At 38.9% G+C, this 17,454-nt stretch overlaps 2 protein-coding genes across 3 annotated transcripts in view; both read right to left on the bottom strand.

Annotated features, from left to right (window-relative positions):
- Positions 1 to 567: 567 nt before the first annotated feature.
- tgm2b (transglutaminase 2b) lies at positions 568 to 11,756 on the bottom strand. The gene is made up of 13 exons (XM_051415719.1): positions 11,620 to 11,756; positions 8,352 to 8,531; positions 6,922 to 7,140; positions 5,963 to 6,081; positions 5,400 to 5,528; positions 5,044 to 5,221; positions 4,744 to 4,876; positions 3,850 to 3,953; positions 3,510 to 3,749; positions 2,917 to 3,192; positions 2,660 to 2,820; positions 1,867 to 2,003; positions 568 to 1,082 (listed from the first exon to the last, which is right to left on the bottom strand). Exons 1-13 carry the CDS (start codon positions 11,627 to 11,629, stop codon positions 932 to 934), a joined length of 2,037 nt encoding a protein of 678 aa, XP_051271679.1. The 5' UTR covers positions 11,630 to 11,756; the 3' UTR covers positions 568 to 931.
- A 1,657-nt stretch (positions 11,757 to 13,413) lies between these two features.
- quo (quattro) overlaps positions 13,414 to 17,454 on the bottom strand; it is a 28,646-nt gene continuing 24,605 nt past the window's right edge. For both annotated transcript variants that reach the window (XM_051414871.1, XM_051414872.1), the window contains exons 19-24: positions 17,097 to 17,274; positions 16,194 to 16,310; positions 15,836 to 16,090; positions 15,085 to 15,356; positions 14,834 to 14,886; positions 13,414 to 14,739 (exon numbers count right to left, since the gene is read on the bottom strand). In XM_051414871.1, the coding sequence (XP_051270831.1) occupies positions 14,854 to 14,886; positions 15,085 to 15,356; positions 15,836 to 16,090; positions 16,194 to 16,310; positions 17,097 to 17,274 (855 nt within the window). In that variant the 3' untranslated portion in view covers positions 13,414 to 14,739; positions 14,834 to 14,853. The remainder of the gene's footprint in view (positions 14,740 to 14,833; positions 14,887 to 15,084; positions 15,357 to 15,835; positions 16,091 to 16,193; positions 16,311 to 17,096; positions 17,275 to 17,454) is intronic.

The following is a 17,454-nucleotide window of genomic DNA, read 5'->3' as shown; positions in this document are numbered from 1 at the left end:
TACATGTGGAGGATGGGAAGACAAACATTTTCTGCATACTTTTCAAAAGTAGTAAAGTTTCTACTAGAATGTTACAAGGGTGTGTAATTCAGGTTTGACTTTCTATATACAATCCCAATATTAGACTATTGTACTAATGGTAATTCTATTAACAAATGAACAGCTGTGTGTTGCAGCCAGCCAGTTCCTTCTACTGAAGTTCTCCAGCAGTTTTTAATACTTGCAATTACTGTTTGTGGCCACAAGGGTGCAGCACTTCCTCTTACTGTAGGAAAACCAATCACACATGCATGCCCATAGACGTGTTGACGGTATAGTTATATTTTTTTTAAAACTTGGTGCTGCAGCTTGCCACGAACAAGAAATATTTTGCTTTGTTTGACATTAATACAGTATGTTCTTACTATATCGCCATTTCACCACATTCTGCCTCATCACCTTTGCTGTAAGTAGACTGTGCAAATAAGAATCTATACATTTTATTCATCTTCTCAGTGGAACACATTTTGTTCAATAAGATCAAAGATTGTGTGAAGACATGAAGGTTGAAACATGACAAAATAATAATAAACGTGTAACTTTTTATTGTAGCACTGAAAAAGTACAAAAAATAGTACATAGTACTTAAAATACTAATCATCACTTCAGATTGTCAGAAGAAAGAAGAAAGTACATATTCTGTTTGTTTAGCATGCTCAGTTTTGATTAGCCTTAATCGGTATAAAGCTCATGTCACATTTAACTATCTCTGGCTCTGAATAAAAACAGATAGCACAGTGAGCTTCTCAAGTATTTGAATAGCAAAGCATTTTATATATTCAACATTATGCAAAAGGTGCATTTGCTGATCTTTAGATAGCTGAACAGTTAACAGTTCTGAAAAAACGAGTAAGAATACTGCTGTCTAATGGACTGCAATGGGAGATAGGCTTTATTTTCCAATAATGACATTTCTGTATCCCTTGACGTGACCCAACTTGTTGCTGTCGAAGTCGACCACCAGCTTTCTCAGCCCAGAATGGGTGGGAGTGAAATATACTTTCACTTTGGCATCTTCCCCGGGTCCCACTGAGGAGCCCAGCCTGTAAGATAAATATTTAAATATTAAATCTGATTGCATAAATATTTAGATGATCAATTACCACTGACAGAGCACTCATGACAGTTCTGACTATTTATGGAGGTTATACAGATGGAGCTGATCTAACTTCTTAACAGAGAAGTACAAGTTTGGAAAAATATTCATTCATTCATTCTTCATTTTCTGCACTGACCATTAAAATGTATCGTGCATCACCATGCAGTCAGAAATTCAAAGCAGCATTCATGTAAAGTAATTGAATGGCTACTCACTGAATATACAATATAATAATATACAAATAAATCAATAGAGAGGTTATTGTTAAGCAATAACAAACCACCTCACTGGTATTTCAGTGCATTCTTTCTAAATCTCATGTCTGCTCCTGTAAATGGTTGTGCTGTATTTTTTTTTTTACCAGTGGGCTTCTGTCCTGACTAAACAGGGGCATATCCAGCCAGACATCTGGACACAGCCAAGACCAGTGCAACAAATCATAAAACAATATAACACATATCTCAGAGTTTGGAGATCAAATGGGGAAGAAATATTTCCATTACACACAAAATTTTGATTATTTTTAAAAGGCTAAAAGAAGCCCGTGTGTTGTCATTGACAAAAGGGCAGGATGAGTTGTGTTGGTGAGCTAGTTTGTTGCTCAACGTCCTTTTGATGAAAAATTTTCTAAATGACTAAGAAAACATGAATGTTCGTTGTGTTACAGTTACTTATTTATGATGGCTCTGTGTGAGTGAAGAATAATTATTTATAGGGACTCATACAACCTCTCAGTGATGACACAACCCCCAGTGAGGTTGGCCCCCTCAATGCTGAAGCAGCATGCCTCCAGCGGCTCTGGCAGAGGGTTTTGGAGGGTGATCTCTGCAGCCAGCTTCCGATTCTCCTTTGGTTCACCCAGGATCTGCAGAGCATAGCCAACACTCGGTGTTACTTTATTAAAGTCACACAGTAAGTACCATTTTGCTTGCGCCGAGCTCAGTTTATACATACTGTAGGACCTTGACATGGCTTTAGTGATTTTTTAACTTTAACTTTTCTAATGACAAATAAATCTATACAAATATGGATGGTAATAATGAGGAAGAGAATGAAAATGATAAATCTTATTCATCATATGCATCATATACTTGAATCTTGGAAGTTGACTCTTTTCATGTGCCTCAATAATTCTGATTCACAAACTATTCTGCGGTATACGATATATGTATCTCAATATACACAATCTCTCTAAAATAACATTATATTATCAGATATTAGATATCATTTAAACAGGATTGCAAGCTCAAGAATCTTATTTTGCTACCTTTCCCTTTGTTTCAGGTTACATCCTGAGACCAAATGGCCCTGAGATGGGGGTGCTTATTATCGACTAGGTATAGACTAACTAATAATAATAATAATAATAATAATAATAATAATAATAATAATAATAATAAATACAGTAATAGTAATAATAATAGTGGGGAAAAAAGATATCAGAAAACATCCTGAAGTGTGGACCTGACTCCCAGCCCAATACTGCTGTCTTTAATTCTTTTGTCAGGTCACTGTACTCACCCTGACTCTGATTTCAGGATTCTCCAGCACAATGTTTCTCACTGCCAGCACTGATTCTCTTGTGGTGTAGTCCAACAACAGAGCTGCCAGACGGATCAAGTTGTCCTCAGTGAGCAGTTCACCATACTTAGAGTAGTTCAGCCTTAGTGGAACTCGCCTCTCTAGAAGAACATGTGCAATATATTTAATACTCACAGTGAAAAGTCAAGTTTATAAAGCATTCATATCTGACAGCACCACTTGGCGACTTGGCTCACCTGCTCCGGGTGAGAGTTCAACATTGAGCAGATCTTTAAAACCACAGTTCCCTTTCAGAAACCCATTGTATGACACGGCAGAGGATCCAAACACCAGGCGGCACTTCTTTGTGCTTTGCGTGTTGTTAGTAACCAAGGCAAACACGTCAAAGTCGCATCCCTTCCTCATGTCTGATGTGACCTTGATGGTGAGGTGTAGGCCTTGATTTTGCTCCTGATGGAGCAGCTTGTTTTGGTGGTCGGCCTTCTTGAAAGCCTCTCGCTCTTCATCAGAGCCTGAAAACACGGAAGCAACAAAATCAAATGTCAAAACTGACTAATCTATGTTTTGCCATCCAAAATCCAAAACTTCTATACTGTATGTTTTATATGCACATGACCTTATTTAACAAAGGCAGTTAAGAGTTGACTTTATGTATATTAAGAGCAACACAAATACTGATAAGGAATGTAAGAATCTACAAAGCAAATGAACATGATGTGACCTGCTGGTATGCAGAGGAGGTTTGTACTATTGAGGTCATGTTCTATGGTGTGTTGTAATAACATAGAATTTATGTTAAGGACCAACTCTAGTGATGTTTAGTTAGTACCTTCAGGGTACTTGTAGAGATGAGTGATGTCCTCTCTGGCATCACTGCCCACACTCTTTGTGCTGATGTTCTGGCCCACCAGTGTAGTGGAAGTGACTTTCGATGTGCTGCCGTCTTTTTTCTTCATGAAACTAATGATATCAGCATTGACCTCAGCAAAGACAAATGGGGCATCATACTTGAACGTGAGCTCGCCTTCCTTGATGGCCCTGACAGGGACAGGTCCACAGCAATACACCCCTAAGGGAATGACAATGCAAAGAGGACAGATCCACCTTGGTGAGGGTTGGCCTCGATCAAAGATGGCCTTGTGGGTTCATTGATGCTGCATGTTCATTACCTTCACTTTTCTCCTGAGGTGTAGGGTCAGTGGCCTGCCAGCCATTAAAATCAGATTTCAAGTCAGGCCTGGTCATCCAGTTCTCCACCCAGCAGTGATAATTCCTACAGTTACAATACACACCATCAACACTTTCTATTTTTGCATATTTTATAACTGGACTTAAAGCAGTAAACTAAATATCTACTGTGTAATTCTCTACTGTCATTGTTAGTACGTAAATCAAAAAACTGTATGGTCAAATCATAGTCAATAACTGCGCCGCGGCTGCCTGTCTGCGCTGGTACACCTCCACCCCCCTTTCCCACCTCCCTGTTGCAAGTTGTTTTGAGTTTTTATGTTGTAAAGTGTGCTCACATGTGCTTATGTTGCTGAGGTTTTTTTCCAAGTCCCACACTGTACTTCCCTACAGGAGCAGAGTCTGGGAGCTGCTTTTTTCTCCTCCCCTCTCCTCTTGTTTTTCTCCCCCCCTTTTCCCCCATGGGATTATTAAAGTATGTCTGATTCTGATTCTGATTCTGATTAATCAAATCAAGAGGATGTTCTAAATGAACGAGAAGGCCATCTGATTAAATAGAGCTCCATATTTATTTATATAAGAAATCTTTCATTTAATCTGTGATCAAAAAACAATAATCTAAAAGTGCCCAAATTAAGGAAATTAAGGCAAATTGTTTCCGTGCCACATTTCAAAGAGGAAGACACAACTAACACTTTAAATAGCCTTTAGAGGTTTACACTTTCACTTTCAAAGACTTCACAGTAATCCTGGCAATTTCCTTATTCTGCACAAATATCTCTCCTGGTAAAAGTTTTTTCCTCCAAGTACATTAATACTACACAACCCTGCCTCCTACTGTAGTATTGCATCCATAAAACATAGCCAGTTCATACCAGATCATTTCTCTTGATTGAATGGGTTCTCCATTTTCATTGATGTAGCGTTCAATCACCAGGTTGTTGTTGGTGTCGTGGGCTGACAGATAATTGGTGACGACTCTGCAGGGGATGCCGAGGGCTCTGGAAACTAACAGAGTATAAAAACAATTTACAGAAGTACTTGGATACCAGGAGCAGCAAGATGTACATTGTAACTGTGTGTTTACATATATGGTTTTATGTGGTTTCTGTTGGAGACAAATCAAGTGTGTTTTCCAGTGATAGGCTACCAAGCTCCACTGCGTCCTATCTTACCCGAACAGGCCACTGCAGCAAACACCCAGCACTGTCCGTAACAAACAGGCTGACAGGCTTGTGCATCCCAATTACGCAGAATCTCCACACTGCCCTTCCAGACCATGGGGCTGACACCTCCTGAATAGTCACCTGTCCATCTTCCCAGCAACACACCTTTGTCATCATTGCAATTCACCTAACAGGCAAAGAAAAGGAGTGTTAAACATTGTTACATTTTAAATCCACACTTTTTATCTTTAATTTTAAGTTATGTCATTGGTATCACACACAAATAAGAACACAATAAGTATATGTTTTTATTTTTATTTTTATTTTTATTGTGGATGGCGATACCAGAAATTAATATGACTTACCATGGCACTAAGCACTCTGGAAACATAGATAGGATTTCTCCTCCCTGAGTAGTCTTTGCCAGGATTTCTCAGACATTTTGGATTCATATCGAGAATCCTCAGACAGGCATCCAGGATTCCACCTTCAAACTGGAAAAGAAAAAACAAACATGCAGATTAGTTGTTTGTCAGTGAATTATAGACAAGTGAGATCCAAAGTCAAACCTCCTTTTGGAAAACATATCAAATTAGATGTGTAATTCTGCCCCCCTTTAAAGCTCAATAGCTGCACAAGTAATGCACTGCTAATGGCAGGCTAACTCCGATATAATAGAAAAGGCTGGAAACAATAACACTCCTCTCACTTTATCAGACCAAGACTGTCAACTGTCACATATAAATATCTCGGTTCACTTCAGTGTCAAATATTCAGAAATGACTGCATGTTTACAGGTATGTAAAGCATCATAAATCAGTGGATATTTTCCTGTTATCATGAGTTGAACTCCTCCACTCTGGCACAATGGTTGACTGGGTGTGTGAGATGAAGTGAGGCTGACACCAGTCAGTGTTGGTGTTGGTACCTGGCCAAAGTTCCAGGGAGTTGGTATGGGATGTTTGTAGCTGCCTCGAAAGATGATTCCATCCTGAGATAAGACATACTCTGCCAAATTCTGCTCATTATCCATGTACACTGCATCTCCTGTTGCCAAGACACATCACAAATATTAAGATAATTTCCTAATACATGTCCTAAGTGGAACATGACTAATATAGTATTGATCTTAATTTCCTGGTAACTACAAAACACAAACAGTATATTCTCACCCTGCAGGCTGTTGAGTTAATTGATTGCATTTTAATTTAATTTCAAACTTCCACTTAACTTAAAGGATTAGTTTGTTTTCTAGCCAAAATATAGATGAGAAGATCAATACTGCTTGCATTGTCTACTCGATATTAAGCTACAGGCAGAAGTTGATTGGCTTAGTTTAGCATGAAGAGATGGAAATTGGGGAAACATCTAGCCTGCCTACCTACACCTGTAAGTTCACTAATTAACACATTATAGCTCATTTGCTGGTTGCCAGCAAACCTCGCAGTGATGACAAGACTTCAGGAAGTGACTGCTCCTGGCCAATAGTATGAACAATACGCGCCTGTAAAACCACAATTTGACGTTTTGATATGTTTTTTTTTTCTCGTTTGGATCAAATAAATTAGATATAACATGTTAATTAGTCATAGCCTGGGTTTTGTTACCTTCAGACAGAGCCAGGACAGCTGTTTCTCTCTGTTTCCATTCTTTATGCTAAGCTAAGCTAACTGGTTGCTTCCTCTCACCTTATATTTTGCAAAAAAGCAAATAATGGTAAACTGAACTACTACCACTGCCCTATATAATGTCTCTAGCACTGCTCCTGAATATATCCTGTCATAAGCCCACTCTGGAATGAAACATTATCATCAAAGCACGTTGCAGCCTAAGATCGCTACACAAGATACACTACATGACAGCTTGACGTATGGTCTGTTTACCCACCTGCGCACCAGGGGTTAAAGAGCAGGATAAACTCGATCCGCCCTGATCGTCCCAGGGTCAGGGTGTAGCGGCCTATAGGTGCGTCAGGGGCAGAGCAGATGGACAAGGCCACCATGTCCCCGGGGGGGCTGGTGACAGCAGCGCTCCAGCAGGAGGTGTCAATGTTGGCAGACAGACCAAAGGACGCCCTGGTGCCATACTGCTCAGAAGGTTGAGGACCTGCATGTAACAGGGAACATGGTTAGTGCCCTGAAACTACATGTGGAGAACAAAAAGCCCCCAAAGAGTTCTCAGTGAAACATTTGTGCTTGGGGAATGAAAACTAACAGGGTACACTGTTTTCCTAACCCTGCCTAAATTTAGCATAAACTTCTCTGGAATCTTGTCTCATGCATGCACAGCATAACTGTGTAATAGCACTTAATTATGACTGACTTGTGTTCCAACTCATTGGAACTCAAACCTCCCTGACTACAGTTCAGGTTTAAATTCTGATAAGTTAGAAAAACTTAAAATCATTTGTTTGGTTGAGTTCAAAGAGTCAATTCCTTCACATCCTTCACCCAGCACAGCCAACTAAACCAAAGTCCTGTTTTTTGATCGCTTCCTTCTCAGTGGGTGGGATCAGGGGTCCTACTCTAATCCATTCAAACATACTTGACTTTCAAACGTTGGTAATGTTATCTATTATCCTACACATGCTTTCCTGCTGGCAAGCAACACTTCCTGTTTCAACAGTTAGATTCAATGGCAATTAACAGCTGTCTTATCATACATGAGAAGTTTATCCAAATATGAACCGAGGACAAGAGATAAATGTTTTCTAGTATATATAGAAGGGAAATACATGGGAATACCGTATCAGGGCTTCCCAACAATAACAGTGAAGGCCATTAACATCACCAGAGCAATAAGGGAGGGGCTGAGCTTAAGAATGGAAAAACCAACAGAACATCTTACAGATAGTGTAAGTGTGCTTGTTGTAAAAGTATCACTGACCACCGAACAATCAAAAAATCAGTTCCACCAACATGACAGCTACTTTCCCCATCTTTGAAAACACAATAGGTAGCAAAGAAAGTAATGCCAGCAAAACACACTTAGGTTCCAATGTGAACTTCCTGAATAAGAGGATACAACCCTACTCCTTCATCCTCTATTCATTACAGGATCACTGTGACACACATTTTTTCTTTTTTTTCAAGTTTCAAAGTTCAATGTTTCCAAATGTTTCCGAATGTTTTGATGTTTTGATTAAACTTGACTACTGAAACTTGCATAAAATACAATTACTCATGGAAAGAATGCATTCAGTTATTAGGCACTTGCTAAGCAAATTAGTTATAATATTCTAGGGTTAGGTTAAAGTTGTATTCATTTATTGAACCTTGAAACAAATAAATAAAGTTAAATAAATAAAGGACTAGCACCTGTTTCTGCAACGCAGTCGAGAGAGCTGACTCCTGGTTGGTAGCTTCCGGAGCGAAGGTACAGACTGATTGTGAATGTTTGGCCTCTCCTCACGATAAGACGATCCACACCGTTAAGATCGGTACGATGGTCGATGTTGTTGAACTCGCACTCCAAATTCCAGCGATCAATGTCCAGTCCTTAAAAGAAGAGAGGGCATTTAAAAACACAGACAAACTTGAAACATACTGTATATGTTACTCATCAGTATGTTTTTTTCAAATAGTAGTTACAGAAATGTATTTATTTATTCTTGCAATTGTTCCCAAAAGATGCATAAAATTATATATAGCAATTTTAATATATATTAAATTAAATTGTGTAGAACATGTAGATCTGTTTCTAGCACTCTTATTTTATCTTAACAGGAACATAATGTATGTTTATGGAGTGCTTCAAATGCCCCAACATAGTCTTGTTGAAGTGCAAGTTGTAAAACATATAGTTGTGTATAGGATAAGGGAAGTTTAATAGAATTTACAAGGTTACAACAATTACAAATAACTTTTTTATGGCTTGTGGTGAATTTACATTGAAAACTGTGGTTAACTAACTTCTTCACATTGTGGCTATGAATGTGTTTTTTCATATTTTCTAAAAGTGAACTGCTTTCCCAGCTAGTTCCAACAAACTTTTATAATGACTTTATTTTTCTGAGGGGTTTAAAAAAAAAAGGAAAACGTAAAATATTTGTAAAGGTTTACCATTTGATCATGAAAGTAAATTCAGTGGAAAACTGTGGACACTTGCATTCATTTATGGTAAGGTAATTTTGTTTCACAGGACTTTCTGTGTGGATTTAACGAGAGGTAAACACAGACAGAAAGTCACTCCCTGTGAGGTGTGCAAACACACAACCACTCCTTCTCTCTAGGGCGCATTGTGACTTGAGAGAATCCCACCCTTTGATTTCCTGTTTGTAGAAAAAGTTTGAGTCCCCCTACATAATGCCTCCACGGTCCTCCTGCTGCCTAACCACTGACTGGGCTGCTCCATGACATGTCAGGAGGTTAACCTCTCCCCATACATGAGGTGGCGTGTCAAGGCTGGGCTAGACTTGAGCAAACAAGGACTGAACTGCAAAGTCTTCCAACTGTTTTATGTGACATCCATGTTGGATTATTCATCCGCATTTGTTGGACGTTTTACTGATCTCAACCTTTGTCCTAACTGAAAACATGTCAGTGTAGCTAATTGGGGCAAATGCCTTAAAGATGACAACGTTACCTATTCTGGGACAGCTGGAGATTGTAGTTAGAGGATTATAAGGACATTGCTGTTCAGCCTGTGCTCACATACACATGCTCCCCTTTGAACTGTGCAAGTATCCAATAAATATCAGCATTGCATTGAAGCACAGATGCTTTTTAACAGTTTATTATGGAACCATTTTTTTCCTTTAGAAGAGAGATGAGTTTTACTGTACTCACGGCTCAAGGCAAGCAAGTCCAATAGAACAAATACTGTGCTTACATAATGTGAAAACAATTGCCGATAATAACACAGGAATGTCTGTGGCCCAAAACTTACAGAAACAACACACTAATGGTGCAATGGGGAACTGACGTCATCCTTTCTGCAGTGATTTTGGGGTCTTTTTGTGGCAACATTAGTGATTTGCTCCCAAACCGCAGTGCAATAGCATGTGCCGTTTCAGCTGTAGCAGTTGTGGTGTAACAGATGGTATGGTATGCATGTGTGTTGTAAACTGAATACATTTTACTATAGCTTGCAGTTTAGTCTGTAGAGTTACACAATTTGTAGCAGAACAACGCTCCAATATGAGGATTCCTCAGCCTTGACCCTGCCCTCCCCACTAACCTTTACATACTGTACACGCCCACGGTTCACTCCCACTTTACCAACCATGACCCCACACCACAGTCTCAGTAAGCAGCACTGGGGCCAGCGTAAACCTTATAAGGAAATTAAAATGAAACCTAGATGTGTCAACCGGGTCAGAGCTGGTACAGTAAACACTATTTTAATCCTGGAAAAATAAATATGCAAACTCCCATCAGAAGTCAAAGGAGTTTTCAGTCTTACAGGTAACACCCATGCTGACTTCAGAGCTCACATACACTTTCAATCTCAACTAAATTCTTTGTGAACGTGTAACAGATGGAAAACAGGTGACATCGATTATGCGGCTTATTCTAAATGCAAATTACGCAGTGGGGTAAGTTTTTGTTCTTATTTGCATTGTGTGTAACTGCTACCATAATATCCTCTGACTATGAAGAATATACCAAATGGAAAAGGCATTTCTGCAAAGAATTCAGACTAGCCCAGTTTATACGTTTTCTGTTAAGTACACACTCCATCAGTGAAACGAGCATGCCTTTTCTACCATGAAATGTCCAACAGCACTCCTCCAGATATTTTTGGTATGCTACACATTTTGCCTACAGACACACACAGACACACACACACACACACACACACACACACACACACACACACACACACACACAGAGAGAGAGAGAGAGAGAGAGAGAGAGAGAGAGAGAGAGAGAGAGAGAGACCATTTTAACCTTTAGAGGTGATTCAGAGCAAACCTGGAGGTTTGACATCTTTCTTGTTAAGGAAGTTTCTGAATGTCTCTACAAGAGTTTAAAGCAAACTATTTGTAGGGTGGTGTGTGTGTGCCTATAAAGATAGCAGTAGTTAACTGGCGGAGGCTCCAGCTGCTCTCAAATGCTATTATAAGTGTTAAAGTCCCAGGGCAACAATAATCTCCTCAAACAAGAGAGAGAAGCATTCTTTAAATGCTTATGTCTTCAGATCTCTGATTAATGTGTGCTTAACAGAGTTACTGCTGCATCATAGAAACCAGCTCATACTGGGTGATGATATGTATATATGTGCAGCCTGTGGTGACTTTACAGTTGTCAGCTTTGTTAATCTCAGGCATGTCTACAGCATGCCTAGTGACAACAGTGCCTACACTTGGTGAAAGTTTTCCCTTTACATTTAATGTTGCATTAACACAAACACCCATATAAGGAAATAGTGGGAAGAAAAACATCAATAAAAGTAAAATAAATAAATCCTCAGGGAACAGATACAGATACCACTATGAATCAACATCTATGTACTTTTATTCATTTAGCCAGTCAAAAACTATTACACAACTATCATATTAAATAGAAATAAATGGCAAATAGTTTTTTACTTATTATTTAAATATTTAAAAAATAAATAAAAGTACACAGGGTAACACCTTACCTTGAGCCATGGCTGCTGCTGTGTTCGTTGACTGTGTGTTTGGTCAATCTCAGGCTCAGAAGGGGGATGTTGTGTGTCTGTCCTCGCCGTTATCCCCGTCTTATTTGTAGTCCTCCTCGTGCTCGTCTGATGGTGGGCGTGACCTCGACCCTCTCCCAAACAGAGAGCGGTTCCTCTTACAGCACGCGCGTACAACCTCCGGCGACTGTTCCTCAGAAATGTGATTTATGTGCTATTGCGTGGTTTTCCATGTAAATACCTTTACCCTGACCGCTGTATTTCCCGTACCCATATGTTTTAATTAGACAAGATAGAACGACATGTTTGGCTAATATGGTAGCACAGGGATGATGGAGACCATATGCAAGTTGTCATTTACTGTTATACTGTTGCCGCGTGCGGGGAAAGTAGCCTACACGTGCAGTTAATTAAGAATATGAATTAAGTTAATTGAACTAGTTCCGTTATATTATAGTTTCACTGAGGTTTATGAAGGTTAGCCAACACAATTGAGAAGGTTGGCAATAAAATGTATTCCTGGAACTGTCGAAAAAATGCCGTCGAAAAATAAAAATGAATTACCAAGAACACCGGGGCTGTGTTTTATTTTCAGTCGGTCTGACACAGGCCATCCTGTAGTCCTAAATACTCACTCGCACATTTTAGACCGCCGCTGAAAATAGTCCCCAACAAATGCTGCTGTTTGAGTAACATCTGCTATAAACTACAGCAGTGGTTCTCAGACGTTTTTTTAATAATGTACCCCATTTGAAAAAAAATGCCAATACAGAGAAACAATACCTCCATCAATGTCTGATTTATTTAACAACCATGTAAATGAAAAACACTTAAATGATTCATTTAAAAAAAATGTAGAATCCATCACTAAATGAATGACAGTTAACAATAGTATTAAAAATAGTAATATTGAAGATAAAATCTGGTTTATCAAACTTACATTTACATTTTTCTTAAAATTATTAAAGAGTAATTATTTCCAGCAATTATGCATGACTGGTATTTTTAGTATAATTTAATTATACATATTTCTGACCCCTTTTTAAATATTTACATCCTCAAACAGAAGGAGGAGGGAAGCAAAAAACTCAGAAATTCCATGGCATTCATTGACAATGAAAAAATCTAGAATAATACCAGCCTCAACCTTTAAGAAGGGTTTAAATCTATTAGTCATGTCAGCCATTAATCACAGGTACATTACAGTATGTTACTGTGCCTCAGCATGCCCCATAAATTACACTTAAAGTTTTAGGCTATACAAATTGTACTAGCAACCTTTGAAGACACTGCAAAAGTAGAAAAGAAAGGGCTGCTACATGTCATGTGCTCAATATCAACATTCCTCTTTCCACTATAAAAGGACAACAAGTACCAGTTATGCACCAAAACTGCTAAAGTAATGGCCAATAATGAATTTGTAATCTCAACTATGTCAGTAAAAAGTAGGGGATAAAGCCAGTCACATGGTTTGAAGCACTAGGGGCCGACTAATATTAACCACAAACACAAGTCTTGGCTCATCAGTCGGGCATAACATCAGCAAAGTGAATGCAGTGATTAACAGAGCTCTGTCCAAACCCACACAGTGGAAATGACTGAGTGCCTTGGCCAAGACAGGCTTGGCTGCTTCAGAGAGACTGTGGCATACATCACCTAGACTCACTTCCAGATTAAATGATAAATGTGTGTGTGTGTGTGTGTGTGTGTAAAAAAAATAGGGGATCAGTTTCAGAATTGAAATGACAGCAAAAGAGCAAAAGTGAAATACAGATGAAAGACAGGAACACAAGTATTTATTGTAAAATCCCCTTAGGCCTTATAATAAAGGAAACAGTTAAGGCAGCACATTATTGCTGAACTATAATAAATACACACTATTATGCAGCTAATATCACCAAAAAGCTGACTCATAATGTTCATTGAATAGTCATTGACTCACAAGTTGGTTCTAGTGAAATTTGTAAAAGAGAAATGGGACGTTTTCCATATTGCTACATACTGTTAAATTTGTGATGATGGAATTATTTGGCAAATGCAAATTAAAGACAGATAGCAGCTACTAATATTTGGGTTTACATTTAAATCTTCCTGTAAGCATGTTGATTAAAGGACCACTGTGTAAGATTTAGTAGCATCTGGTGGTAAAGTTGCAGGTTATAACCAACTGAATACAGCTCAGCATTCCTAGCATGGAGGAGAAACTATGGTAGCCACAGAACTCCCTGGCCCTGTCTAGAGCCAGTGTTTGGTTTGTCTGTAGAAACCTGGCAGTTCAACATGGCGTACTCTGTGGACGAGGACCTGCACCCTCTGTAGATAAAAGCATCTCATTCTAAGGTAACAACAAACACAATGAGTTCTATTTTCAGGTGATTATACACTAATGAAAATATACCTAAGAATTTCATATTCCATTTCTGCTAACGGATCCTCCTAAGAGTGAAACACTGGACCTTTAAGTTTATGACTAAAAAAAAGTGTTCAAAAGTGTACAAATAAAAACAGATAAAAGCCAACGTCTTTCATATCACTGCAAATATTCTGTATTTCAAATAGAAAGCCATACAACTGTTACATAGATCAATATCTTAATACCAGTAACATATTAGTTTATACAAAAATGTTAATTAAAAGAAAAGACAGAGTGAATGTGTTTTATTTTCAGAGGAAATAAGTAAGACACATACATTGTAATTAAAGTCTGATAAAAATGTATAAATGTTTGCACATTTTATATCATCAGGATTATTGTGCCACATTCTTTGACTACTATTAAATGTAGTATATATAACAGACTCAAATACTGTAGCAACTCTATGGTCCTTCGCATGAGCTATGAAACTAGACTGATTTATGGCACACTATGCGAAGCCATGCAAAGCATTGCGAAATGTATCACCATTTAAGCTTAAAATAGTAAATTTCTTTACATAAATCTGACCTATTGTTTTAGTGGTGAGATTAAAAAGAAGATATATTTACAGAGTGGTAATGGATTACAGTAACAGCTGGTATAAAAGGATGTCTGTTTGAATATTTTCATCTTTAACGTTGACACCAACAGACGGATCTAGGCTTTTCTCTTGGCTGCCTCCAAACCTGTAAAACAAAACAAAAAATCCTCAGGTTAACGTTCCCTTTCCACAGCGAGAAAGATTATTATTCAATAGCTAACTTCAAAAATTACACACACCTAACACCGAAGCTCACAGGTCAAACCTCAGTGGATTTTCCAGTGTTCTGAAGCTGAGAGATTCATAAACACACAACAGTGGATTGATCATTGATATGAGGAAATACAACTAACTTGCAGAAAAAGCAGTTAAATATAGGGGAGTACAGCGATAGCTAATTGACAGAGCAATGGAAAAATCTGTGAGTAGTGTACTATCAAGTTACATTAGGTAGATTTCACAATTTCTGGAAATAAGCTTTTTACTGCACCTTGCCACAGGGCAGATCTTTGGCCTGGTACTGTGGTTTGGCCTTCGGCTTGGGTGCAACTGGTGGTTTTTCTGGGGATTCTGCCAGAGCATTTGATTTGTGGAAGACTGGAGAGGCTTCAGCTTCAGGAGCAAGTGCTGACTCCTTAACAGTGATTGTGGAGGCACAGACCAAAGAGGTGTCCTCCACCTCTCCTCCAATTACAGAGTGGTAGCTGTGACTGGAACTGCTGAAGCCACTCACACTCTCTCCTGAAGACTCGGAGCTGTCCACTGGAGCAAAGAGAAGACTTGATTACTCTGATAAATGGATGATCCAATCAACCAATCCATGTGGCTTAGTGGTAAGAGACATTTCTTAAGTCAAGGGAAAGCAAAGGGTCAAACACTGTGTCAGTAATCAACATCCCTTCTGAAATGTCCTTGGATGCCTTTGAAAAATCATTGCCCTCAGATCACTGATCTCTGACCTATGACCTTGTTGGAGGGGAATAAAACTAAAAAAGTGTCCTCAGGCTGGAAACATGATACCCAGCTGCCTCAGTGAAGCTGGGCAATAACACATTATCTAAACTACCATTACATCTAGTCCTTTAGTCCAGCCTGGGGGTCGGGCTGTATAAAATTTTTTCTCTTATCAGGAAATAAGATTGGGAACCACTGCTCAAGCCCATTTCCATTAAATCATAAGCAATACTCTGATCATACATGAGTTAAGAACATATATGCTTAGCTGTACACACTGAACTCACACAATAAGTTCTGGCTCCCACTCTCATGGTCCAAGTCGTCGTCCTCAAGAGCTCCAGAGGGTGATACATATCCTCCAAGGCCCCCCGAAACCACCCTCCGCTTTTGCCCACACAGGTAACCCACAGGAGACAAGGAACCTCTTCCAGAGGAAGAGGAGGAAGATGAACTGCTTCCTGAACCAACAGATTTTGGCCGCCGCCCAGGAAGTCCGTCCTGTGAACCACATGATCCCGCAGAGGACGGCACCTTGTTTTCTGCAGAGACCAGGTGAGAAGAAGTTTTAGGAGAGGAAGAGTGACTAAACTATCTACTGACTGAAATGAAAGCAATGAATACCTAAAAAAAAACCTGTTTTACCTCTTCCCATCAGTACATAGTTCACAGCTCTGTCACTGATAGCTGCATCACTGGGCTGGATGTCCATGAAAGGCTTGTTTCCAATACCCATGAACACTCTCTCCTGCATACGGACCTCTAAAAACACAAATCATTAGTTTAAAAATATTTCAACTTTAATAGACATTGTCAACTGAAATGTTACTTTCACTGACTTCGAAATGTCAAAAAAGATTTTTTTACAACAGATTCAAGCAATATTCATATTTGCATACAAAGGTGGTGCAAAAGTTAATATATTGTTATAATCTCTATCAAAGTTCAGAGTAGAACAACAGAAGATGCAGCATATGTACAATATAATCATTGGGTATGCTCCTCAATACCTCTCAGATAGCAGTGGTTCATACCGAACATAACTATGATACCAGGGCCAGTGCCTTGTGCTTATAGAAGTCAGGTTAGGACTGTGTTGTTTAGCTTTTTATGTTGAATGTTTTGTGCTTCATTTGCGTTCAAATATCTCGGGACCATGTTGGAAATAATTGTTTTCACTATAACATGTTATCCTTTGGAGTGTTGTTCTTTTTTCCCTGTGTCTGATAATCCATAAATAAAATAAATCAATTAAATGAGCATCTATCACATTACCTGACATGTTACCACATTTTGCTGTAATATACAGTAAGTATAATTTCTTCAACAGTACAACATTTTCGGTGCTTTTGCTTGAGGACACAACCTGTAACCAATCTGTACCCAGAGTGTAACCAGTGTGTGTGTGTGTATATGTTGGTACCTAATTGTATAATGTGTACAGCGGCCTAGACCTACTCTGTATGAAAAATGTCCTGAGATAACTTCTGTTATGATTTGAAGTTATGAAAGTTATTAAAGTTGAACTGAATTGAAACTGAATTGGACCTCTGTTGTGTACTGCCTGCTCCCACAGGATGCGCTCCAGGTCTTTGGTCCAGGCATCCTTCACCTCCCGACTACCTGCTTGAAGTGTGTATGTGTCCTGGGTTTTCCTTTTTCTGAACCAGATCTCAAAACACAGGCCACTGTCACCGCTGTTTTGGGTCAGGCCTATATCTGATGTCTAAACATAAACAAAGAAAAACTGATCATGCACAATGGTAGCTTAAAATATAGCAAACAGTTTGGCAAGTTTGGTAAAACACGAAATCGGCTTTGTAATTGGGCTTGTATGTAGAGTGCTGTGCAATATGTGCAGATAGTTGCTACTTAATATATACTCTCTTGCTCTTGTAATACAAAA

Source organism: Dicentrarchus labrax, unplaced genomic scaffold, assembly GCF_905237075.1.
Source record: "Dicentrarchus labrax unplaced genomic scaffold, dlabrax2021, whole genome shotgun sequence".
NCBI classification, from domain to species: Eukaryota; Metazoa; Chordata; class Actinopteri; family Moronidae; genus Dicentrarchus; species Dicentrarchus labrax.
The sequence above is the reverse complement of the archived record's forward strand: the minus strand, read 5'-3'. Positions and strand labels throughout refer to the sequence as shown.

Bases quoted from the DNA above. Each gene is read 5' to 3' on its own strand.
- tgm2b (XM_051415719.1), bottom strand. The intron at 3,954-4,743 runs GTATGAACTGGC...TTGTAACTGTAG, and splicing joins CAATCAAGAGAAATGATCTG to GAATTATCACTGCTGGGTGG. The intron at 2,004-2,659 runs GTGAGTACAGTG...TATGCTCTGCAG, and splicing joins ATCCTGAAATCAGAGTCAGG to ATCCTGGGTGAACCAAAGGA.